Below are 24,427 nucleotides of genomic sequence, written 5' to 3' on the forward strand. Positions count from 1 at the left end.
CCCGAAAGTGGGCAGGACCACAATGCCAGCCAGTTTGAGGGAAGTCTGAAACTCAGGTGGTTTGGTGAGCTGCCCAAGGACCCCAGGTGGGCAGCCAGATGTCCTCTACCTGCCGCGCCCGGGGCCACTGCTTGGGGATGTCACACTCTCCTTCACCCCACCTCCCGGGGTCCTGTCTCTGCAGCTGTGGAGCCTGGGAAAGCTGCCGCCTTAGCCTCTCTGCCTCTGAGATTCATGGACCACGATGCCCAGGCTCGGCTCCAGCCTCCTGGGCCTCCCACAGCCATTTCTCCTGGGGCTGGAGCATCTCCCAGAGGCTGGTGGCCAGGGACTGGACAGGACACTCCAGGTGGGAGCCTGATGCTTGGTCCAGCCCTGGGCCAAGCAGCCCATTATGGGCCTGGAGCAGCTGCCCCAGCGTCTCGGGAGAGACCACAACTAGTACCTTGGTCACCCCCGTGGCCAGAGCTGTGTCCCCTGAAGCTCGGTCAGCTCCTACTCCAGGAGGCCCAGGCCACACACGGCCCTCTAACCCAAGACAGAGGGTCTGTTTCCTGTTGAGAAATGCCAAACTCCTGCCATTAATTATCACAGCCAACATCACAAGACTATTACTATCAGTGCTAACATTAGCGCTGGGTCCTCAGAGTGATTTTGACATGTGTTGAAGTTTGGGAACTACCCTCACCCTGGAACGGAACATAATGTACGAGCCCCAGTGAACTGAGTATGTGAAGCCTCTTGTTTAAAAATGAGTATGAATTTCAAGATAGCAAGAGCAGAACCTTAAGCCAAGTGAGAGCCCGTGCAAGTGTGGGCTCTCCCAGCCACAACTGGAGCTGTCCTGCACCTCATTCTAAGACCCAGGAGTCCCATCATCCACCCCTACACCACGCTGTGGGCTCACCACTGTTCTCAGCAGGAGGTTCCAAGAACTCCAGAAAGGGGAAAGTGAGAGTCGCTCAGTCGTGTCCCACTCTGTGACCCCATGGACCATACAGTTCATGGAATTCTCCAGGCCAGAATACTGGAGTGGGTTAGGGTTAGGGGGGATCTTCCCAACCCAGGGATCGAACCAAGGTCTCCTGCATTGCATGTGGATTCTTTACCAGCCAAGCCACAAAGGAAGCCCAAGAACACTGGCGTGGGTATCCTATCCCTTCTCCAGGGGCTCTTCCCGGCCCAGGGATAGAACCCAGGTGGTAGTCCCAAGTCACATTTCATTGTCATTGGTTGGCTGCCGCCATGGTTTCGCAGCCAATGAGAGAGGGAGGCGTGGGCGAGTCCGGCGAGGAGGGGCGGGGCTAAGGGGCACTGGGAGCCGCCAGAGCGAGGCTAGCGCACCTGGGCTGCGAGGGCAGGTGTCCGTCCCAGGTGCGCTCACAGGAAGAAAGTTACCATTGTTTTGTTCTTTTTCATTTCCTCTCACCACTGCAGACGGCCCCCAACAATCCTGTCTTATCTTCTATGATTCAATGCAGATGTGAGATGTGAGAACTCCTTTCCTGTACTTTGGAAATTATGTACAAATAAAAGGCAATATCATGCAGCTTAAGAGACAGACGTGGGGAACAGCTCCTCAGCTTTAAAATTTGGATCAGAAGACACAAAACTCAATTGAATAAATCTGCAATGTTTGTGACCTGAATTCATGCATTCAATACCACTATTTTGAGTAAGATATTTTACATTAAAAAAAAAAACCTCTTAAAGTGAATTGGAAGAGGAAGGGGAGAAATGAGAGGGGTTTTTGTGTATGTGTGTTCAGAGAAAGAGAGGAATTCAAGTGTTTTATGCAACAATTACACACGTGTGTAAAAAAAGTATTTTTTTCTGTTTTAAAGAATGATAAACAGAAAACTTCATGATACTTACGCAAATGAAAGAAAAAGATCTTGGTAGGTTCCCTAAAGGCCTCCCCTTGGCCGAGCTGCAATTTTCTCCTTTTCCTCTAGCCAGCTCTGCACCCCCACCCCTAGGGTACCCACTGGCTGACACCTGTGTTAATTAATCACCTACATCTCTTTATAGTCGTGCCACTTGTGTGTGCCCATCTTTACACAGCAGCCTGTTTAGTGTGCCTGCATTGACCCAGATGTAAATGGATGGACACAAGTGTGTACGCATACGTTATTTGTTTCTTTCAATCAAGTTGCTTTTGAGATAAATCCATGTTGATTAGTAAAGGTTTTTCCAGTGAACAGATGGAAAAGTTGGACCATGAAGAAGGCCGAGGACTCAAGAACTGATGCTTTCGAACTGCGGTGCTGGAGAAAACTCTTGAGAGTCCCTTGGACTGCAAGGAGATCAAACCAGTCCATCCTAAAGGACATCAACCCTGAATATTCATTGGAAGGACTGATGCTGAAGCTGAAGCTCCAACACATTGGCCACCTGATGCGAAGACCAACTCACTGGAAAAGACCCCCATGCTGGGAAAGATTGAGGGCAGGAGGAGAAGGGGACGACAGAGGATGAGATGGTTGGATGGCATCACCGACTCGATGGACATGAGTTCGAGCACTCTGGAAGATAGTGAAGGACAGGGAAGCACGGCATGCTGCAGTCCATGGAGTTGAAAAGAATTGGACCACGGCTTAGAGACTGAACAACAACATTCTGTTTCTTTTCCTATCCATATTCTACTGATGTGGATATTGGGTTGTTTCCAGTCTGTGGTTCTAGTAACAGTCACAGTGCCGCTGTGAAATCTTTTCCGCAAGGCACACATACGAACATTTCTTGTCTAGACTATACACTTGGGGGTGGAATTGCTGGGTCAGAAGGTATTCTTCCTGGGATGGTCAATTTTATGTGTGAGTTGGCTGGGATGAGGGAGGCCCTGATGGCTGGTGAAACCTGGCTTCGGGTGTGTCTGTGAGGTTGTTTCCAGAAGACACTGGCATTGAAATCTGCAAACACGGTAGACGGTTCTCACCAGGGAAGTCTGAACAGAACAGGGAGGTGGAGGTGGGTAAGTCAGCTCTGTGTCTGATCTGGGCCTCTACCTCCCGTTCTCGGTCATCCGGGGTGCAGGCTCCTGGGCCTTTGCAGTCACACCAGGACGTACACTGTTGACTCCCAGGGTCCAGCTCCTGGGACTTCGGGTCCGGGCTGGAACACACCCTGCTCCCCTAGGCCTCCAGCCTGCAGACAGCCTCCACAATGAGCCTCCCCAACCCCTCAGGGTAAGCCTCTTTCTATCCATCCATATGTAACCTCTTGGTTCTGTTTCTCTGGAGACCCTCACCCGTGTGATTGCCACGCTCCACCTGCTCAGGTAATGGTGGACTTTCTCCCATTCAAACCCCTACCAGCTGTGGGCCAGAGTCCCATAGTCACCAGAACTGGGGCAGGCTATTAATTTTCACCAGTCGGATAAAGGTGATGTGTTATACAACTGTGATTTAAGTATTACAAATTAGGGTTTAGAGTTTAGGGTTAGACATGAGGTTGAACATTTTTCCATGTACTTCTGAGCCTATAATTGTGTTACTTCTTCTTGGGAAGGTCTGTTTGTGTCTTCTGTTCATTTTTCTCTTGAGATGTTTATCTTTTTTGCATTGATTTGAAGGAGTCTTTTAAAAAATAATTTTATTTATTCATTTTCAGCTTGCTGGGTCTCCGCTGCTATATGGGCTTTTCTCTAGTTGCAGTGAATGGGGGCTTTTCTCAGGTTGCAGCTTGTGGGGGCTCCTCTCTAGCGCAGCATGTGGGGCTCCTCTCTAGCTGCTCAGGCTTCTCATTGTGGTGGCTTCTCTTGTTGCTGACCACGGGCTCTCAGGTGCGAGCGCTTCCGTAATCGTGGCTTCTGGGCTCTAGAGCACAGGCTCAGGAGTTGCGATGCACAAGCTTTATTGCTCCACAGGTATTTTCCCAGCCCAGGGATTGAGCCCATGTCTCCTGCATTGGCAGGTGTGTTCTTTACCAGTCACCTGGGAAGACCGTGAAGGGGTCTTTACAGCCACGAGTCACAGGCAGTCTCGCTGACCTGACTGGGCAGATCTCTTGCCCATCCTGTGGCTTATCCTTTCATGTTCTTTGTTGACTTTTGATAAAACGTGTTTAATTTTCATACAAATTATTTTTTTTCTTATATGGCTTTGGTTTTGGAATCTTACGAAAACCTTCCCTACCTCGAATTAGGTATTTTCCTGTTCTAGCATTTCCTAAGATTTAGTTTTGCCACTTACATATAAATTTTACACCTGGAATTCATGTTTAGATTAAGGTAGGGACTCAGTCTCACTTGGTTGACCAGTTGTCCTGGAACAGCACAATAAACATTCCATCCCTTCCTGCTGATCTGTGATACCCACTGTGTCATGAATCAAGTTACCAAACAGGACTGGATTTGTTCTTCCTGATCTTCCGTGTATCTCCTGATACACCCAAACCACACTGCTCTGGTTACTATGGTGATAACAAACCTTGATATTTGATAGGGCAAATTTCCTCCTTTCTTTTTTCCTCTTCAGGAATTTTCTGATTTTTTTTTTTTTTTTTACTCTTTGTTCACCCACATAAATTTTAGAATCACTTTGTCAGTTTGTGTGAAAAGCCCTGTTGGAATTTTTATTGAAAATGCATTGAATCTATAAATGCATTTGGGGACAGCTGATTGATGTCTTTGTAATATTACCATCCTCATCAGTGATGTAGTCTGTCCATTTACTTATGCCATTTAAAATTTCCTTCAAGAAAGTTTTATAATTTCTTCACTGTGCATATTTTATTAGATCTCTTCCTAGGTATTCTACTTGTTGCTATTCTAAATGATGGGCTTCCCTGGGGGCTCAGAGGTAAAGAATCTGCCTGCCAATGCAGGAGACACAGGAGACTGGGGTTTGATCCCTAGGCTGAGAAGATCCCCTGCAGAAGGAAATGGCAACCCACTGCAATGTTCTTGCCTGGGAAACCCCATGAACAAAGGAGCCTGGCAGGCGATAGTCCGTGGGTAAGAGAGTTGGATGTGGCTTAGCAGCTGACAGGAACTGTCCCTGTGGCTCTGGCATCAGATCAGACTAATCTTATCTAATAAGATATCTAATCTTATCCAAGAAGCTGAAAACCCTTCTTTTTCTAGCCTCTGGGGAAGATTGTTAAGATTGCAAATGTTCCTGAAACATTTCCACCTATCAGACCTCTGGGCTCTTTTCTTTGTGGGAAAATGCTTAGCAACCAACTGAATTTCTTCAACGGTACAGGACTACTCAGGCTTTCTGTCTCTCCTTGAGTCTGTTTTGGTCAATGGTGTTATCTAGGAATTCACACATTCTGTTGAAATTTTCAAATGTCTAAATGTCATGTTAAAAAATACCTGTTGTCTCTGCTGAATCTGTGATATGCTTTCTTTTTCATTCCTAACGTTTATTTTTGCTATTGCTTGTTTCACTTGATTAAATCGTAACAGAAGTTTGTCAGTATTTTAACCATTTCAAAAAGACAGTCTTTGAATTTGATTTTCCTGTTGAAAAACGTGTGCTATAATTCACTGGTTCCTGCCCTTCATTGTTTTCTTCTAAGTTATTCAAAGCTTAAAAAAAATTTTTAAGCTATTTGCTCTATTTTTTTAAAGTTGTTTCATTTATTAAGGAATTCCCTGGCTGTCCGGTGGCTAGGACCCTCGCTCTCACTGCCAAGAGGCCCGAATTCCACCCCTGGTTGGGGAACTAGGATCCCCAGGATTTGCACAGGATTTGGTCAGACAGAGGTGGGCAGGAGATACCAGCTGGGGCTCAGGGAGGTCTCTCCACCACACAGACCCTCGGGACAGGCTCAGCTTTCATACCCTTGGAACTAACTGCAGAAGAGCCCAGTTCCAACCGAACTCTTCCCTCCAGCCAGAAGCCCGCCCTCCCCCCACCCCCCACCCCCATCACCCTGGAGGCTGGCACAGAGACTCCGCACAGGAAATCAATCTCTCCCCAGCATGCAGACCCCAAATTCATTTGCAGACGTTTTGCCTGTGTTAGCCAGCATTTTAATGAAGAAACAGCATACAGAAAGCATCTCCCCCTAGCGTGCATGCGTCCATTGCTGCTGCTGCTGCTGCTAAGTCGCTTCAGTCGTGTCCGCCTCTGTGCGACCCCATGGACAGCAGCCCACCAGAATCCCTGGTCCCTGGGATTCTCCAGGCAAGAGCATGCATCCACACATACACACAAACACACACATGCCCTCCAGCCCCGGCCCCACCCAGGTCCTCTGACCCCTCGCTTTCCCCTCACCACAGAGGCACACAGACCCAGCTCTTCCCCCCCTCCCTCTAACAGCCCAGCCCAGGGTATCGAGGACCTAGACTCCATCCTGCAGACAGACGCCTGCCTTCTGATCCCCCAAGCGGGAGCCTCGCGGCCATGCTGTCCAGTGACTCAGCTCAAGGCTGGGAGTCTGAACACCTGCTTCCTCTTTGTCTTCCCCGAAGCCTCCGCGCCTGCCTGGAGGAGCTTCCCCCTCGCTCGCCTCCCCCTGAGGCTCTGGGCATGGCCAGCATCCTCCACCCCCTTGGATGGGCTCCCCAGGCGGGCGTGGTGTGAGGAGTGGAGTTTCAGGGACTCGCGGTCATCCGCCGGCTGAGGGGCCGGGCAGGGCCATTCCACTGTGTGGCGGGGCTCATCGCTGGGCTCTGCAAAACACAGAGGACCAGGGTGCCCGGCTTGTCCCAAGGTCAACACAACCCCGCAGTGGGCCAAGCCTGGGAGCTCTGCTACGGGGCCACAGCCACCACATGCTCTCTGAGTTTGGGCCAGGTTCTTCTCTGAGTTTGGGCCCCTAGGGTCCCCAAACACTAGTGTGCACATGAGCCAGGCACTTCGAAATGTTCCTCCCCAGAGTTGAAAGGGTCATCGCTGCACAAAAGTCAATTCTGAATAATTCATAATGTTAGGAGTTACTTTTCCTTCTTGCTTTTCAAAATATAAGATGTTATCAGGGGAAATGTTTTCTTATTAACACATATGATTTGCCTTACTGAAAAGGAGACCATTGACAAGAGAGCCATGTGGCCCGGGGGCACCGCGTGTCCGTCTCTGGGCATGTTCACAAAGGGGCATCGCAGCTTCCTCTCTCGTTCAAAACAGGGGCGGGGCTGTTCTGGGACACTTAGGTGGGTGGCATGCAGCCCCTCAAACCAAGAGCTGCTCACCTGTGATCTTGCCCACCGCATCTTACAGATGAGCAAACCAGGGCCCCAGAAAGACCAGAGGCAGATGTTAAGTGAGGGAGTTCACAGAGAGCCAGGCTGCGAACCTGCCGGCCTGGCCCCAGCCCACCCTCCCAGGGGGCTCCCTGAAAGCAGCTGGGGCTGCCCCCCTGGCTCTCCCCGCCACCCCGCCCCCCAGCCAGCTTAAGCCCGAGCCGGGCAGCCTCACCCACGACGATGAGTGTGGCGGTGCTGACCGCCTGGCCCAGCGTGTTCTCGGCCACCGCCTTGTACTGGCCGCCGTCCGTGGCGGAGACGCTGGGGATGACTAGGGAGCACACACCCATCACGTCGGTGGTGTACGCGGCCGGGTGGTTGGCCAGGCTCTGGTCGTTCTTGAACCAGGAGACGTGGGGGCGTGGCTGCCCCTGCACGGCGCAGGTCATGCAGCACTCGCTGCCCAGGGGCAGCAGGTGGGGGCGGAGGCCCACCAGGAAGCGCGGCTTCTGGCTCAGGTCGGGCTCCCGGTAGCTCGGGGCCCTCGCCACGACCTTGTCTGTGGCGGAAAGCAGAAGGTCAGAGAGCCGGAAGGGCGGTGGGGAGCCGTGGGTGGGAAGCTCCTGGTGGAGGTGGGCGTGCCGGGGTTCTCTGACATCTCGCCTGCAAACTTGACCCCAAGGCTGCTGCACTCATTTTTTTTTTTTATCCTTTAAAAAAAAAATTTTTTTTTTTCCTGTACTACAAGCTAACACACACGTACTGTGGGCAAATTGGAACATAGAAGAAATCAAAAGAAGAAATGAAAACTGAGCAGGCCCTAACTACCTACGGATGAATCTGAGTGTGGAACCTTCGGACACTTTTTCATTTTAGAAAATCGTGAAATTTAGAAATCGTGAAAACGTACATCTGATTTTAGGGCCTGATTTTTCGGGCGACTGCTTTGAAGTTTCGAATCTATCTGATCGCAAAGGACTATTTTCAGAGAAGCACTGACCTCTGTCTACTGTATCGCCCGCCTCTGACTTGAGAAGCCCCGGAGCCCGGCAGGCACCGGGCCCTCGCGTTCTCCCCGCAGAGGCGGAGCCTGAGGACAGGGGCGGGGACCCGCCTCCAACCCCGCCCCTGGCGCCCTGGACGCCGAGCTCACCAGGCGGCTGGCGCGGGACGACCCAGGGCTGGCGCGTGTCCGAGGGCTCGCTAGCGCCCAGCTCGTTCTTGGCCACCACGCGGAAGTGGTACTCGTGGCCCGGGAGGACGCCCACCAGGGTGAAGCGGCAGTTGTGCAGGCGCTCGGCCGCCGGACACCAGGGCGCGTGGGCCGAGGTGCGCATCAGCACCGCGTAGTGCAGCGGCGCGGCGCCCGCCTCCGCCTCGTCCGGGGACGGCTCCCACTCGATGGTCACCGAGCCCAGCGTGCCCTCCCGCAGCACGATGGGCCCTGGCGCCCGCGGGCGCGCTGTGAGGACAGAGCGGGCAGGCTGGGGTTCGTGTGCGCCTGACTGGACCCGGGGCCCCTGCTGAGCCCTGCCCGGGGCTCCAGTCCTGCCCAGGTTCCCATATCCTGCCAGGGCCTAGGTCCTGCCCCAAGTCCCTGAGTCGTGCCCAGGTCCCTGAGTCCTGACCTGAGTCCCTGAGAACTGCCCCGTCTCCCCATGTCCTGCTCCAGGGCCTGAGTCCTGCCTAAGTCCCCAAGTCCTACCCTGGGTCCCTGAATCCTTCCTGGGTTCCCAAGTCCTTCCCAGGCCCCCTCTTCTTCCAAGGCCCTGGAAGACACGGTCTCCCCACGCAGGGGACCAGGGAGAACGGGACCAGCCCTGCAGTTACTGCTGGAGAGTTGAACGCCTCTGAAGAGGCTCATTGGGATCCACTTTGGCCCCTTTGTAAGTGACACAGGACACGGGAACAGAGTGGGGCTTCCGTAAGACCAAGTTACGGAGCCCCCACTGTCAACTGGTGGTTAGTTCTGGGTTTGAGAAAACCCCTTGGGGCCGGGCCGGGGGACCACCTTCATCCCAGGTGAGGACCACGGACATTTCTTCCTAGCGCTCCTTGGGCTGATGGGATGGCGGTGACTGTCTGTGCTCACTGACCCAGAGGAGGGACAGCGGGTCCCGAAGACTGTGCTCAGCTGTCCCCAGGCACCTGGGGCAGTTGGCCGGTGAAGCCCCGCTCCCCCGGCCCCTCCAGCTCTCTCCCTCTGGGTGGGCGCGCAGCAAGGGTCTGGGAGTGGCCTGAGTCCAGCCCAGGGCAGGCCGGCCTCACCTGCCACCCTGAGGCGGAAGCTGTAGGTGGCCTCCTCCCCTCGCAGGCTCCTCAGCACCACGGTGTAGACGCCGCTGTCATCGAGGCTGGCCGACGGGACCAGGAGCTGGGTGAGGCCGTCCTTGACGGAGGCCACACTCCGCTTAGGCAGGGGCAAGCCGTCCTTCAGCCAGGTCACCTCCGGGGTGGGCGTAGCCTGGGCACGGAGGAGAGGGGGTGAGAGGGGAGTTTGGTGGGAGGGACGGCTTTTCGCTGGGCTGAGGTGTGGGTGCAAGGAGAGGCCCTGGGGCAGAGCTGGCTAGGGAAAGGATGGTGGACAGGTGGGCATGGCGGGGTTGAGGGGAAATGAGCGGGTGAGGCAGAGGCAGGGCGGCTGAGGGGTAAGGGCCTTGCACATCGCACGCGTGCAGACACCTGGGCTTCGTTTCGTGAGCCATGAGCTGCTGTTGTGAGGTTTGACCAGGAGAGCATGACTGGCTCTGGGTTCACCAGACAGGGGGCACAAGGGCAGGGGGGAGTGGGGAGCACGCGTGGGAGGGGAGCACTCATGGGAGGAGAATACTGACCAGCTGGTGCCAAGGCCCAAAAGGCCAGTGACTCAGGGGTCCCTGCAGGGGTCCAGCAGCGAGAGGATGGGGGCCTGACCCTGCCTGATGGCCGGGACCCTCTCTCTCAGCACTGGGCATGAGTCACCTGGGGCCACGAACAGTGACCGACCTCACAGGCTTGTCTGAGAACCCGAGAAATGACTGATACCTGGGAGGCTCAGAGAACAGAGCCCAAGACAGAGCAGACGCTCAGTGCGTCTTCCACGTTTTGTCATCGTTACGACTGCCATCGTTGGGGTCTAACGGTTAAGAGCACGTAATGTAGAGATAGGTTGGGGTTTGCGCCTGGCTCTGCCGCCTGTGAGCTTCCTGCACAGGTTATGATGGCTTTAACGACAGCGACGGCAGCGGTAATAACGACAGGTGACGCGTCCTGGGTACTTGCCACTTGCCCAGCACTGTTTATGTGCTTTCAGTTACGGATTCCTTGAATCCTCAGAACAGCCCTTTGAGATGTTACTGCTATTAAACACGTTTGACAGAGGACGTGGGGACACAGACGTTGAGATATGTGTCGAAAGTCAGTCAGTGCAGGCTGGGGTCAGAATTTGAATCCAGGCCACCCGTGCTTCTAACCTCCCTGGCTGCTCAACCACGTGCCCACAGACAGGTGCTGCTGCTGGAGGTCGTCCTGAGTCAGAGGCAGGCCGCGTGCTCACACAACACACTTTCTGAAGTCAAGGACCCCCTTCCCAGACCAAGGGGAAGTAGGGGTGGGCTTAGAGGCGCAGTCCCGGGAGCCACCACCAGAGGGGCTCACAGACAGGAGCCGAGCGGCGGCTGGCGCTCAGCACAGGGCTGTCTGCAGCGGGACGCCCACACTCCTCTCTACCGCCCAACTTCCAGCACGAGCCCAGGTCCCCGACGAGCAGGGAAGAGAGGAGACCCTCAGGGCTGACACTGTCCCCCGAAGCTCAATACGTGTGCTCACCTCAAAGTAGATGGGCACGCGGACCGTGTCCCCAGCTCTGACCGTCAGCAAGTCCTTCATGCCTGCGTCCATGCGGAACTTGGGGCGGACTGGAACACACGGGGTGGCCTGTCAGCTCCCTCTGCACTTGGGCCCCAGCCCTGTTTATGGCCGGGCAGGGCTGCAGGGGGACGCTGGGCAGCCCTGGGACGCTGAGACCCCGTGGGACATCAGATGGGGGGGCCCTGTAGGACCTGGAGAGGGGACTGGAGGGGATTCCTGCAGGGGAGCTGTGGTGGGCAGCCTCGGGGTCAGGCCGGCACAGAAACTCCTGTGTCTTGTGATGAGACAACGACCCACTTGAGGCAGCAAGTGGCGGGAGAGCCCTGGAGTGGGGGCAGGGCCAGGACAAGGCTCTGGACTCTGGACACAGACACAGGGAGCTCTTCTCTGTGCGTCCCCTTTGTCGTCACACGGACACCTGGGCTCCACTGGGACGGCCCAGTGTCAGCTTGCGCCAAAGACAGGCCAGCTGCTCCAGCAATGAAAGCCCGCCCCGGGAAGAGGCGTCCCGCTTCCAAGGAGCAGGGCCTGGGGGCCCTCTGCTCTGACGGGAGCCGGGCAGGAGCTGAGGGGCACCGGGCTCTCTCGAGCCACACTCAGAAAGCAGCAAAGAGTGCTGGAGCGAACCTGGGCCTTGGGGTCGGTGACCTGGGCTCTGCTGAGGGCCAGCGGCTAGGTCCAGGGCAGCGCACCCCTGACCTCTGACCTCGGCGTCCTCATCTGAAATCTGGGGAGAATGCTGAGCTGGTAGGACTTGGCATGAGCCGTGATGAAAATGCATTTCCGCAAGGCCTCCCTCGCCCAGCGCCCTGCCCCTGCTAGGCGCCCAGGATGTGGCCCTTCTCTGAATTGGGGAGCGGCCCCGGGAAGGGCCTGGCCTGGAGGAGGGAGGGGGACTCACCCGAGGCGGGCACAGCTTCCACCGCCGAGCCCAGGGCAGTGGGCTGGCCAGGGCCCCCGTCGTTCACGGCCGTCACCCGCAGCAGGTAGCTCTCCCGGGGCCGCAGCCCCTTGGCCGTGTAGGTGGTGCCCTGCACCGTGCCCGTGTGGCACGGGCTCCATTGCAGGCTGGCCGAGCTGCGCAGCTCCACCACGTAGCCCTGCGGTTCATCCCCGTCCTGGGTGTCGGGCCGAGCCCAGCTCAGGGTGATGCTGGAGTGTGACGTGTCCGTGACCTGGAGATCCCTCACGGGCCCCGGGGGTCCTGGGCGGGCACCACGGGCCGTCAGGAGTGGCATCACCTCTCCTGAGGGAAGCCCCGCGCAGTGGACCCTCCCTGGGTGGGCGGCCGGGGGTTCCTTTCTCTTAAGCTCTTTGGTAAAGCCCCTGCCTGGACCCAAACCCTGACTCTGTCCTGGGCTCTTCCTGCGTCTGCACCGCCGACCCCAGCTCTCCTCCTCCAGGAAGCCTCCCCCAACTCCTTCCACCCACTCCCCAGCCTGCCAACCCCCTTCTCCTAACTCCACCCGTAATTCCCAAAGCTGCTGTGTTCTTTGATGCATCCTTGGGTCCCAGGATCCCTAAACGCTAGAATTCTGCGTCTTTCTGTTCCAAGCTTTAAGCTGGTCGAGACTGCCTCCTCGGTGCCTAGTGCACACTCTGTGCTTTTTACCTGTAAAATGGGGCCCATCTGCCCGTGAGGTTTTCATAGCAAAGCTGTGATGTGTATAAAGGGCTTTGTGGGCTGCACAGTGGCTCAGGGCTCTGGCCTCCCAGCCTGGGGTACCACCTTGGGGGTAGCCCCCTAGACTCCTTGAGTCTGTCCAAGCCCCATAGCCACCCCGCTCACGGCCTGGCGGACACGGAAGGACGCCTCTGGCCGATCCACAGTGGCCAGGAGCTTGCTGCATGCCTGGGGCTTGTTGAGGGTAAGAGCTCAGGGGAGGTGCACAGGGCAGCCATGTGCTGTGGAGAGACACTTTGACGGGTGTTTCGTGGGAAAGGTATTCTGTGCTCAAATTTGAGAAATGCGGATCAAACAAAGCGGTGCAGCTTTCTCTCCTGGCGTCCCGGCTGCCTGCCGTGGGCACTGGGACCACAGGTAGGGCAGTGCTGCTCTAGACCGGGAGTTTCCCAAGCCCACACGTGCTTCCTGGGACCATGCCAGCGCCCGGTAGGTGATGAGTGAATGGAAAATTGGCGGTGAGGCTCCCCTGTGATCCCCACCCCCCAGGGATGATGCCTCCTCACGGGAGGGAGTGGGAGCTTGCAGAAATCGAGCCGGGAGAGGACTGACCCAGGGATGTTCTGGGTGGAACTCTGCCAACCCCCACCTCTGGCCTGGGTCTGTCTCAGTGCTGGCTCCCTAAATCACTCCTCACCCTCAAGGCCTTTCCACCTTCGTTTCCCCCCCGACCCCAGCCCCCCGGGGGTCGGTACCCCACTTACTCATGGGGTCGCGGGCGAAGACGGCCTCCGACGGGGGTCCAGGCTCTCCCCGGCCGGAGGGGGCCACAGCCGTGACCCGGAACTCGTACTGCCAGCCCTGCCGCAGGTCCCCCACCGTCCACTTCTTCTCTGTGGGAGGCCCCTGCACATCAGTCCTGCCCGACGGGGCCGGCGACGCCCGGACGGGACCAGCCTGGCCCTACAGCTCACGCATCCTGCTGCTGCACCGGGAGGCCTGGTCCTCTCCAGGCGGAGGGCGCCGTGCAGGGTCTCAGGGTCCCTGTGCGGTTCTGCCTCTGCCTTGCCAGAGCAGCCTGGGGCAGGCGCCCCCAGCGCTCGGCGGCCCCCTGCCTTGCAGGGCAGCCTGGTGCAGGCGCCCCCAGCGCTCGGCGGCCCCCTGCCTTGCAGGGCAGCCTGGTGCAGGCGCCCCCAGCGCTCGGCGGCCCCCTGCCTTGCAGGGCAGCCTGGGGCAGGCGCCCCCAGCGCTCGGCGCCCCCCTGCCTTAGAGCTGTTGTCCCACCTCGATTAAAGGGAGCCTGTCAGCGGCGGAGCCCAATATGCCCTCTTTTCAGAGACATGGAGGCTGAGCCCCAAGGAGCACGGCCTGCCGGGCATTCTGAGCGTCTTTGTCCTGCGGGCCTGGGCATGGGCTTTTCTGAGTTCATTCTGGGCCCAGAAAGCAGTTTCTCAGAATCGACTCAGTCGGGCGGGTGCGCGGAACTACTGCAGCCACGGCAGCCCGCAGGCCCAGGGCCCCTGCTCTGCACGGGGAGCTCGCTGTGCGATGCGCGCGCGCCCGGACTACAGAGGGGGCCCCTGCTCTCCGCAGTGAGACGAAGCCCAGCCCAGCACAGCCAGATGAACAAAGGAAAAGCAAAACAGTTAAGTCATCTGGCTCGATGCTGCCCCAACAAAGGACCCGGGCCGGGGGTCCAGGGAGGCTCTGGAGGCCAGGACGATGCCCACCACCCCCGGGCTGCTCACCGGGCACTGGCTCCTGGTTCACGGCCACCCAGGTGTTGCTCCCCTTCTTGCGCTTCTCGATCAGGTAGCCGAGGATGTGGGCGCTGCCGGGGCCCCGGGGCGCCGTCCAGGACAGAGTGACGCCCTGGCTGGAGGCCGATAGTATGGACGGCGGGGGCGGGGGCCCAGGCCGAGCTGCGGGGGGAGGAGGTGCTGGTCAGCCAGGGCTGGGCGAGGCCCCAGCTCCCGGGGGGGCACCGGAGGAGGAGCAGGCCCTGGGGGAGGCCACACGCAGCCCCTTCCAGGGAGGCCAGTGTGGGAGCCAGCCCACACTTTGGGGGCAGGAGTGACAGAAATAGGGAGGGGACAAGAGCCAGCCCTGAGCCCCTCTGCCCCGAGCCCCTGGGAGGTGCCCCAGAAGGAGGATGAGCCTCGGAGAGCAGCTCTGCCGTCAACCTCGCCCCACAGAGCCACAGCTGGACAAGACCCTTGCGTCCTGCCCACTGACCCAGCCTCCAGGTCCCAGAGAAGCTGGGGTCTCTCAGGGCCCAGCCTCTGGGCGCGGCGCAGAGCTCGGCAGTGTCCCCGCCCCGGTCCCCCGTCCTCTCACCCTCAGGCGCCACCAGCACCTCCTCGGACTCCAGGGCCTCCCCGGGCCCCTCCGCGGTCACAGCCCGCACGCGGTAGGCATACTTCTTGCCCTGCTCCGTGTGGGCATCCGTGAAGGCAGTGCTGTCTGAGCGGGGCTCGCCCACCTTCAGCCATGCGCTCCGGCCGGCCTGCCGCCGCTCCACCTCATAGTGCTGCAGGGCCCGGCCGCCGTCGTCCTTCGGGGGCCGCCAGCGCAGGCGGACTCCAGCCCCGTGGCTGTCCTGCACCTCCAGGGGGCCCTGCGGGGGCTGGGGCTTGTCTGGGGACCCCCAAGAGGAGCAGGAAGAGAAGGGGGGGTCAGGGGAGCCACAGGGGAGCCGCACTCCCCCCCTCAGTGGACACACTTGCCTGCAGTGGAAGGCCCAGGCGGGCTTCACCTCGAGGGGCCCTGGTCTCCACCCCCGACATGCACAGCCCTCCGGAAGGACATGGAAGGCACCCGCCTGCAGGGGCTCCGGCCACACGCAGTGCCCCCAGTTGCCGTGGGCTACAGAGTGGAGCCTCCCTGCCTGGGTCCTCCATGTGGACCACAAGAAACCTGAGTGACGTGACTCCAGGCGGGGACAACCACCAACCCCATTATACCCCTAGGAGATACTCAGCCAGCCTCCCCCAAGGAGCCCCTGGGTCTTTCTAAGCTGCATCTTCCAATCAGCGTGAGGAGGGCGCGCCCAGCTCGGGCAGGTTTGGTCTTGGGCAGCGCACACGGGGGTCGGTGTCGTGGGGGGCTAGGCGGGGCCCGGGACGGGGCGAGGGCCAGGCTGGCACCTAGGACCTGCAGGGTGAGCTCGGCCCGCGTGGAGCCGCCCTGGCTCCTCAGGGTGACGCTGTACTGGCCACGGTCCTGCCTGCTGGCGCTGGGGAGGCACAGCCGCGTGAAGCCGTCCCCTACGGCCACCTGGGCGCCACGGCCACTGCCTCCGGCCACCTCCTCCCCGTCCTTCCTCCAGGTGGCCTGGACTGGGAGGCAGCTCTGGAAGGGGACCTTCATGGTCACTGGCTTCCCAGCCTTGACCACCAGCGGCTCCCTCAGCTGCGCGGTGACGTCCGGAGCGATGACTGGGGGGTCTGGGGGGCACAGGGCAAGGGAGTCAGAACTGGGGGAGGAGTGGCCCCGGGGGTCTGGGGAGCACAGGGCCCAGGAGTCAAGGGCGGGGGAGGAGGGGCCTCAGGGAGTCTGGGGAGCACAGGGCCCGGGAGTCAGGGGTGGGGGTCCCCGGGGGCCGGACCTCCCCGAGGACATGCTGAAGGGGAGGGGGAGCATTCGGGCTGCTCGTTAGAACAGCATCAACCTCTCAACGGAGAGGCAGACTGGACGCGGGCCGCAGGCCAGTGACACGTCCAGACTCTCAGCCCTGGCGTGCGTCACTGGCTGAGAGCCGCCTGTCAGGGAGGGGGGCCGGCCCTCACCGTGGACGGTCAGTGTGGCCTCGCTCTGCTGGCCGCCAGCTGCAAAGCTGTACCTCCCGGCACGCGTCCCGTCCGCCTGGGCGATGACGAGCCTGTGCGCCAACCCGTCCTGCTCGAAAGCGACTCCGTCCTGGGCGCTGAGCTGAGAACGAGGCCACAGAAGGCCGGTCACCCACCCCGTGCAGCCCCTCCCGAAGCTGGCCAGTGCCTGTTACTGAAGCTGCGGGAAGGAATGCCCGTTCGTGCTCGGCAGGAGCCAGGCCCCCCGTTTAGCGTATCCTTAGCCGTCCAGTGACCTATGAAGTGGGCAGCACTATTGGCCCAGAAATCAGCTGAGGACGAAGCTGAGCTCCAGAGCCCTGGGCCTACCCCCACCGAGGTGTTAGTGGAGGGGTGGGGGCCGCTCAGGGAGTCCGGAGCCCGAAGGACAGACTTCACCAGGTGCTGGGACGGGACGGCGGGTTGGATGGTAGCGGGAGGGCCAGGGGCCTGTCCGGGGGGCACTGGGTGGAGTACATGTCCACTCAAAGAGACAGCCCTTTCCAAACACACCAAGTTGTTGACCATGTAAACTTCTCCCAGCGTCGGCGCCGCTACAGCGAAGAGTGAAATCTCCTTCTTGCAAAGCCGCTGCCGTCTGCACCCCTCTGCTTCGCTCAGCCCTCCCCCGCAGGCTGGTTGGCAAAGCGGGGTCAGCAGGGCTGAGGGGGGCAGTACCTTGACTCCGTCCTTAAACCAGGCTCCAGGTCCCAGGTCACGTGTGAGGGTGCAGGAGAGCATGGCGGCCTCCCCACGCTCCACCTCTGTGTCAGCCAGGCCCTGGGAGAAGTGGCTGGCGGGGCCTGGAGGGGCACAGCGGGGAGGGGTGCTGGGTGCCCAGGGATCGCCTCGCCCAGCTTCCCGCTGCACCCTGGGGGCCACATGTCCTGCCAACAAGGCCAGACTACCCCATTTTCTCCACAGGGCTCAGGCTGGTACAGGGGGTCTGGGGGCCCAGGGAGATGAAGGGCCCTAGGGCACCCAAGGGGATATCTAGGTGACCCACCAAGTCCAGTGCCTTGGACACAAGGGGTCAAGACAGACACCAGGAGGGCTCTCAGCCCTGAGAAGCCTGCGTCCCACCCGCGCAAGGAGGAAGAGTAGCCTTCTGATTGGAGAAAAGATCCCTGGAAATGGGGCTCAGGGACAGCAGCAAAGTCCCGGGCCCAGAGGCAGGCCTGGGGGCGGCCCTGCACCCCGGTGTCCAGGGAGACCCCTGCCCCCACCCCCGGAGCCAGAACAACGGAGAGGCACCTACCTCGGGCGTCCTCAGAGAAGCTGCCAGTGCCAGGCTTGCGTCTGGATCTGGGGCTCAGGGCGGCGTCCTTCCTCCGGCCGTAGGCGTCTGATCCACCAGCTCTGCCGCTGCCCAGGCGGCTGGGGGGCTCCCCAGGGTACCCCGTGTCCTCTCCGCCAGGCGGCTGCCCCAGGTCTCTGGCCTCGTCCTCCCCACCTCGCTTTGCTGCTCCAGGATCAACCCTGGACCAGGTCTGAGTCCTGCTCCTGTACGGGCCCAGCCTCCTCTCTGCCACGCCGGCCTCATCCACTGCCTCGTACTCTGCCAAGGCCTCTGGGCTCTGGGCCCTGTCATCCTCAGCATCTAGGGAGCCCCTTCCTCTTCTGTGTCCTGCGCCCGGTGGAGCGCCAGGCCCCTGACCCCATGACCCATCGCCAGGCTCTTTTCTGCTGTAGGGACCATCCAGGCCATCCGGGGCTCCCTGTCGTCCCAAACCCCCAGGCTTTCGAGAGGAGCCGTCCTCCCCACCAGCAGAAGTCCCCTTTCCGGGGACACCTGAGTCCTCTGGGCCACTAGCCCTGCTCCTTCCCAGACCCGAAGCTCTGCCATCCAGGAAGCCTGGGCTTCGCCCCCCACCAGCCTCCTCTCCGTCTGGAGCCCCCTCCCAGCCCCAGGAGCCGTCTAGCCTTTCTTGGGTCCCCCTGCGAATGGCGTCTTCCTCCTGGAGGGAGCTCGAAGCCCAGGGGCCTGGGGGCTGGTCCCAGGCTCCAGAGCTGTCCTGGCCAAACCCCCAGTCTTCCCTGCCTGGGCCCCACGCATGTCTTTCCCCTTGCTCACCAGTGGGCCCTGATGTGGATCTGCCCCTTTCTGTGGGCAACTGGCTGCCATCCAGACCCTGGCCTGCGCCCACAGGGACCCCCCTTCCGGTCCCCACCCTCTTGCCACCCAGCTGTGCGGCCCCGGCACCCTGAGGGACCAATGCCCCCTGGACAGATGCTGGACCCCTGCCTGCCATCCCTGGACCTGATTTCCAGGAGTCCTGGTCACGTGTGGATTCCTGAGCAGCTGACTCTGCCCAGGTCTCACCCTGCAATGCCCCCCGACCATCAGGGACCCCGGAAGCCCCACCCTCCCCACTGGGAGCCCCTCTGTGCCCGGGGTACCCTGGGAGCCCAGAGCCGTCTCGCTGCCCTGTGATACCTGACTTCCCCTCAGAACTCACAGCCCCCCATGCCTCAGGGGCACCTGGGCGTCCAGAGCCCCTCAAACCACTCTCAGAACCCTGCCCATCTGAAAGCATCGACAGGCCTCCCGGAACCCCCAGCATCCCTGGGCCCCTGGGGCCGTCCCCATGAGCTGCACCATCCACGGTACCTGGCCGTCCAGCTATGCCAGAGCCCAGCCCCGCACCTGTGCCTCCCACCAGGCCCATCCCTCTGCCCCCCTCTGGACCATCCTTGGGGCTCGTGCCACTGTAAGGCCCCTCTGAGGCTGCCCAGTATCCGGAGCCATGCCCCATGGTCTCCTGGCCTCTGAGTCCACCATCCTCTCCCACCCCAGCCAGTGAGCCTACTCCTCCAAATCCCCCTGAACCATCTCTGAAGCCCACCTCATCCTCTGGCCCCATCGCCACAGGTCCTCTTGAGTCTCCCCTGTAACCTCCCTTACTCCCTGACTCCATTCCCCTAGCCCCTGCCCCCATTCCTCCTGAACCCCCTAAACCATCCTGATAACCAGCTTTAGCCTTTGAATCAATACCCCCAGAACCCCCAAAACCATCCCCATAACCAACCTTAGCCCCTGAGTCAACTCCCCCAGAACCCCTTAAACCATCCCGATAACCAGCCTTAGCCTCTGCCCCCATTCCTCCAGAACCCCCTAAACCATCCCGATAACCAGCCTTTGCCCCTGAATCAAAACCCCCAGAACCCCCTAAACCATCCCCATAACCAGCCTTAGCCCCTGAATCAACTCCCCCAGAACCCCCTAAACCATCCTGATAACCAGCCTTAGCCCCTGAGTCAACTCCCCCAGAACCCCCTAAACCATCCCGATAACCAGCCTTTGCCCCTGAATCAACTCCCCCAGAACCCCCTAAACCATCCCCATAACGAGCCTTTGCCCCTGAATCAACTCCCCCAGAACCCCCTAAACCATCCCGATAACCAGCCTTAGCCCCTGAGTCAACTCCCCCAGAACCCCCTAAACCATCCCGATAACCAGCCTTTGCCCCTGAATCAACTCCCCCAGAACCCCCTAAACCATCCCGACAACCAGCCTTTGCCCCTGAATCAACTCCCCCAGAACCCCCTAAACCATCCCGATAACCAGCCTTTGCCCCTGAATCGAAACCCCCAGAACCCCCTAAACCATCCCCATAACCAGCCTTTGCCCCTGAATCAACTCCCCCAGAACCCCCTAAACCATCCCGATAACCAGCCTTAGCCCCTGAGTCAACTCCCCCAGAACCCCCTAAACTATCCCGATAACCAGCCTTAGCGCCTGCCCCCATTCCTCCAGAACCCCCTAAACCATCCCCATAACCAGCCTTAGCACCTGCCCCCATTCCTCCAGAACCCCCTAAACCATCCCCATAACCAGCCTTAGCACCTGCCCCCATTCCTCCAGAACCCCCTAAACCATCCCCATAACCAGCCTTAGCTCCTGAATCAACTCCCCTAGAACCCTCTAAACCATCCTGATAACCAGCCTTAGCCCCTGAGTCAACTCCCCCAGAACCCCCTAAACCATCCCTATAACCAGCCTTAGCGCCTGCCCCCATTCCTCCAGAACCCCCTAAACCATCCCCATAACCAGCCCTACCTCCTGAATCAACTTCCCCAGAAGCCCCTAAACCATCCCGATAACCAGCCTTACCTCCTGAATCAACTCCCCCAGAACCCCCTAAACCATCCCCATAACCAGCCTTAGCGCCTGCCCCCATTCCTCCAGAACCCCCTAAACCATCCCCATAACCAGCCTTAGCACCTGCCCCCATTCCTCCAGAACCCCCTAAACCATCCCCATAACCAGCCTTACCTCCTGAATCAACTCCCACAGAACCCCCTAAACCATCCCGATAACCAGCCTTAGCGCCTGCCCCCATTCCTCCAGAACCCCCTAAACCATCCCCATAACCAGCCTTAGCGCCTGCCCCCATTCCCCCAGAACCCCCTAAACCATCCCCATAACCAGCCTTACCTCCTGAATCAACTCCCCCAGAACCCCCTAAACCATCCCGATAACCAACCTTAGCCCCTGAATCAACTCTCCCAGAACCCCCTAAATCACCCCCATAACCAGTCTTAGCCCCTGAATCAACTCCCCCAGAACCCCCTAAACCATCCCGATAACCAGCCTTAGCTCCTGAATCAACTCCCCCAGAACCCCCTAAACCATCCCCATAACCAGCCTTAGCCCCTGAATCAACTCCCCCAGAACCCCCTAAACCATCCCGATAACTAGCCTTAGCTCCTGAATCAACTCCCCCAGAACCCCCTAAATCATCTCCATAACCAGCCTTAGCCCCTGAATCAACTCCCCTAGAACCCCCTAAACCATCCCCATAACCAGCCTTAGCCCCTGAATCAACTCCCCCAGAACCCCCTAAACCATCCCGATAACCAGCCTTAGCGCCTGCCCCCATTCCTCCAGAACCCCCTAAACCATCCTGATAACCAGCCTTACCTCCTGAATCAACTCCCCCAGAACCCCCTAAACCATCCCCATAACCAGCCTTACCTCCTGAATCAACTCCCCCAGAACCCCCTAAACCATCGCCATAACCAGCCCTAGCCCCTGAATCAACTCCCCCAGAACCCCCTAAACCATCCCGATAACCAGCCTTAGCCCCTGAGTCAACTCCCCCAGAACCCCTTAAACCATCCCTATAACCAATCTTGCCCCCTGAATCAACTCCCCCAGAACCCCCTAAACCATCCCGATAACCAGCCTTAGCTCCTGAATCAACTCCCCTAGAACCCTCTAAACCATCCTGATAACCAGCCTTAGCCCCTGAGTCAACTCCCCCAGAACCCCTTAAACCATCCCCATAACCAGCCTTAGCCCCTGAGTCAACTCCCCCAGAACCCCCTAAACCATCCCGATAACCAGCCTTAGCGCCTGCCCCCATTCCTCCAGAACCCCCTAAACCTTCTCTATAGCCTGTCTCACCCCATGACTCTGACTCCCCAGAACCCCCTAAACCACCCCTGTGACCCGCCTTAGCCCCTGCCCCTATTCCTCCAGGGCCCCCCACACCATCTCTAAAGGCCGCCTCCCCCCCTAGCTCTACCCCACCAGGCCCAAGACCCCTGGACCCTCCTCCATAAGCTGACGTGCCTCCTATCGACTGAGGTCCTAGAGCACCTGACCCATCCCCACAGCCCAGCGGTTCACCGGATGCATCAGCCCACCGGCCCTCAAGGGCCACCCCAGCGTGAGACTCTGATGCCTCGGGGCCCCCGGGAGTGCCCCCGGGACCAGCCCCAGCTCCAGAGACCCCCACACCGAGGCCTCTGGCTCCACCCCTGTCATGCACTTTGCCTGCTGCTTGCAGAGACCCCGACACCCCAGAGCCGTCTTCACCCGCTCCTTCTCCAGAAGCCCCCAGGCCCCTCAGGGCTCTGCAGCCCGCATCATCTCCAGTCTGACCCCAAGGCCCCGCTCCCCGCCAGCCCCCCGGCTCTGCCCCTGCGCGTCCCTCCCCAACAGTCTCTGCTGCACCTGAGGCCCCCAGGCCGCCTCTCCCCACTGACCCTGCTGTTCCAGGCCGGCCCCGGCCACCAGGAAGATGCTTGCCCCCAGGGCCGCTGTCTCCCCAGCCTCTGGAGGCCCCCCCAGCCTCTGCAGGCACCCTGCTCCCGCCCACAGGGCCCCTGTCTGGGCTGCCTGAGCCACTCTTGAGGCTCTCAGGTCCCTCAGACGCCCTTCCTGCAGGACCACGACCATCTCTGCCTCCAGACCACGTGCCCCCGGGCACCTCTGGGCCCCAGCTGCCACCACCCCCGTCCCAAGGCTCTGCTCCCCCTGGGCCCCTAGCATGGCTGAAACCCACGGCTCCTGGCCTGCCTAAGCCATCACTGAAACCGGCTCTATAGGCCAGGCCTGCTCCCCCGGGGTACCCGGAGCCCTCATCCAGCCCAGACTCCATCCCCTCCGGGCCTCCGAGGCCACCCACGTGGCCCACCCCACCTCTGGGTGCTTTCTCTCTGGAGCTCCGGGACCCATCCCAGAAACCTGGCTCAGACCCCGTGGCCCCCGAGCCTCTCAACCAGTCCATGTCTTCCAGGGTCCCACCAGGGCCTGAAGACTCACTGAGCCTGTGGCTTCTAGCACCAGACCCGGCCAGCCCCACCGCCTGGGGGCCACCCTCACCCCCTCGCTCCCCACCGGACACCAGCACTCCAGGCCTGCCGTGGGCCCCGGTTTTGCTGGGGTCGGACCCAGGGTCATCCCAAGGGCCTGGGCCCACAGCCTCGCCTGGAGCCCTCCGACCGGCAGTCCAGGCCCGGGGATCCTGGGCCCTGCTGGAACTGCGGCCCACCTCACCCAAGGCTCCCACAGACTCTGGGCCCTCCCTTGTCCTGAGCCCCCGTGGGCCCCCTCCCCAGGCCCCGGGACCCCCTGGGCCTCCATCATCTGCCTCTGCCCCAGTTTTGGCCTCAGGAGCCCCGCGGCCCTGGAAGAAGCTTTCACCCGTAGATATAGGTGGCTCCTGGAGGTGCCAGCCTGCAGATGCCCCTGAGCCCCAGGAGCCCCTTGCATCCCTGTGATCAGCATCGCTCCCTTTCTCAGGGCCCCAGCCTGCCATGGAGCTAGAGCCCCGTCCTCCTATAGGCGCCAGTGCTCCGGGACCCTCTGCCCCATGGCCGCCTCCAGCACCCCCTGGGCCAGCCCTGTGGCCCCACCCTGGGCCCGCCATGCCTCTCCCCACCCCACCACTCAAACCGTGCCCTCCCCTCAGCTCACCCAGGCTCTCCCCCTGCAGAATCTCTGACCCTTGCCCTTCTAAGCCAGACCCTGCAGGACCAGCCTGGGCTCCCCAGGGGGCCCGCTCCGCCAGTCCTCCAGCCTCAAGTTGCCAGGACCCCGCCTCCCAGGCTCCCGTTGGCTCTGCACCGTCTCTGCTGCGACCTCGCTGTTGGCCTCCCGTGAGTCCCAGCCCGGATTCCAAGTCCCCTCTTAAGCCCCCCGGAAGGCTCCGGTCCCCACCTCTCCCTCCGTGGAGCTGGTCGGCCCCAAGACCCGGGACTCTGCCTCCCTCCTCCTCCAGAAAGCCCTCTCTGGCCTGTCCAGGGCCCCACGCTGCTTGAGCCGCCTCCTTGTCCCCCGTCGAGGAGTGACCAGGCCCTCCCAGGCCGCCCCTGTCTGGGCTGGCTGTGGCCCTAGAGGCCAGCCCAGCTCTCTGGAGGAAGCTCCCTATGGGGCCCTGCTCTCTGGATCTATCCCCCTCCCCATGGGCGCTCCTGAAATCTTCTGGGCTCTGGCCTTCTTGTGCCTGCCTCTGGTGGTCAGCGCTTGCGGTCAGAAGGCTCTTATCCTTCCCAGCTTTGGTGAGAGGTCACGCCCCCGGAGAGAGAGAAGAGAAAAGCCCTGTTAAATCAGGCTGAGGCGCCTCTCAGACCCCAGCGGTTTCCCCAGTTGCCTGACCCTCAGTTTCCCCAACAGAGAAGCAAGCCGGCCATCTCTGGAGGAAGCCAGGCAGACCAGCTCACTGGTGGCTCATCCCATCACCGCCTCCCCCGGTC

The 24,427-nt window shown here is 60.1% G+C and overlaps 1 protein-coding gene across 2 annotated transcripts in view; it reads right to left on the reverse strand.

Annotated features, from left to right (window-relative positions):
* Positions 1-3,385: 3,385 nt before the first annotated feature.
* IGFN1 (immunoglobulin like and fibronectin type III domain containing 1) overlaps positions 3,386-24,427 on the reverse strand; it is a 32,968-nt gene continuing 11,926 nt past the window's right edge. Inside the window, exons 13-26 of one of the 2 annotated variants that reach the window (XM_045165645.1) lie at positions 20,556-24,227; positions 17,700-20,339; positions 17,120-17,244; positions 16,403-16,544; positions 15,761-16,060; positions 14,952-15,251; positions 14,363-14,536; positions 13,379-13,507; positions 11,892-12,194; positions 10,949-11,037; positions 9,410-9,605; positions 8,295-8,603; positions 7,374-7,700; positions 3,386-6,628 (exon numbers count right to left, since the gene is read on the reverse strand). In XM_045165645.1, coding sequence (XP_045021580.1) covers positions 6,375-6,628; positions 7,374-7,700; positions 8,295-8,603; positions 9,410-9,605; positions 10,949-11,037; positions 11,892-12,194; positions 13,379-13,507; positions 14,363-14,536; positions 14,952-15,251; positions 15,761-16,060; positions 16,403-16,544; positions 17,120-17,244; positions 17,700-20,339; positions 20,556-24,227 — 8,960 coding nt within the window. In that variant the 3' untranslated portion in view covers positions 3,386-6,374. Of the gene's footprint in view, positions 6,629-7,373; positions 7,701-8,294; positions 8,604-9,409; positions 9,606-10,948; positions 11,038-11,891; positions 12,195-13,378; positions 13,508-14,362; positions 14,537-14,951; positions 15,252-15,760; positions 16,061-16,402; positions 16,545-17,119; positions 17,245-17,699; positions 24,228-24,427 lie in introns of both variants that reach the window. The other variant, XM_045165644.1, reaches the window with a different exon arrangement.

The sequence above is a fragment of the Bubalus bubalis genome, chromosome 5 (assembly GCF_019923935.1).
Source record: "Bubalus bubalis isolate 160015118507 breed Murrah chromosome 5, NDDB_SH_1, whole genome shotgun sequence".
Taxonomy (NCBI): domain Eukaryota; kingdom Metazoa; phylum Chordata; class Mammalia; order Artiodactyla; family Bovidae; genus Bubalus; species Bubalus bubalis.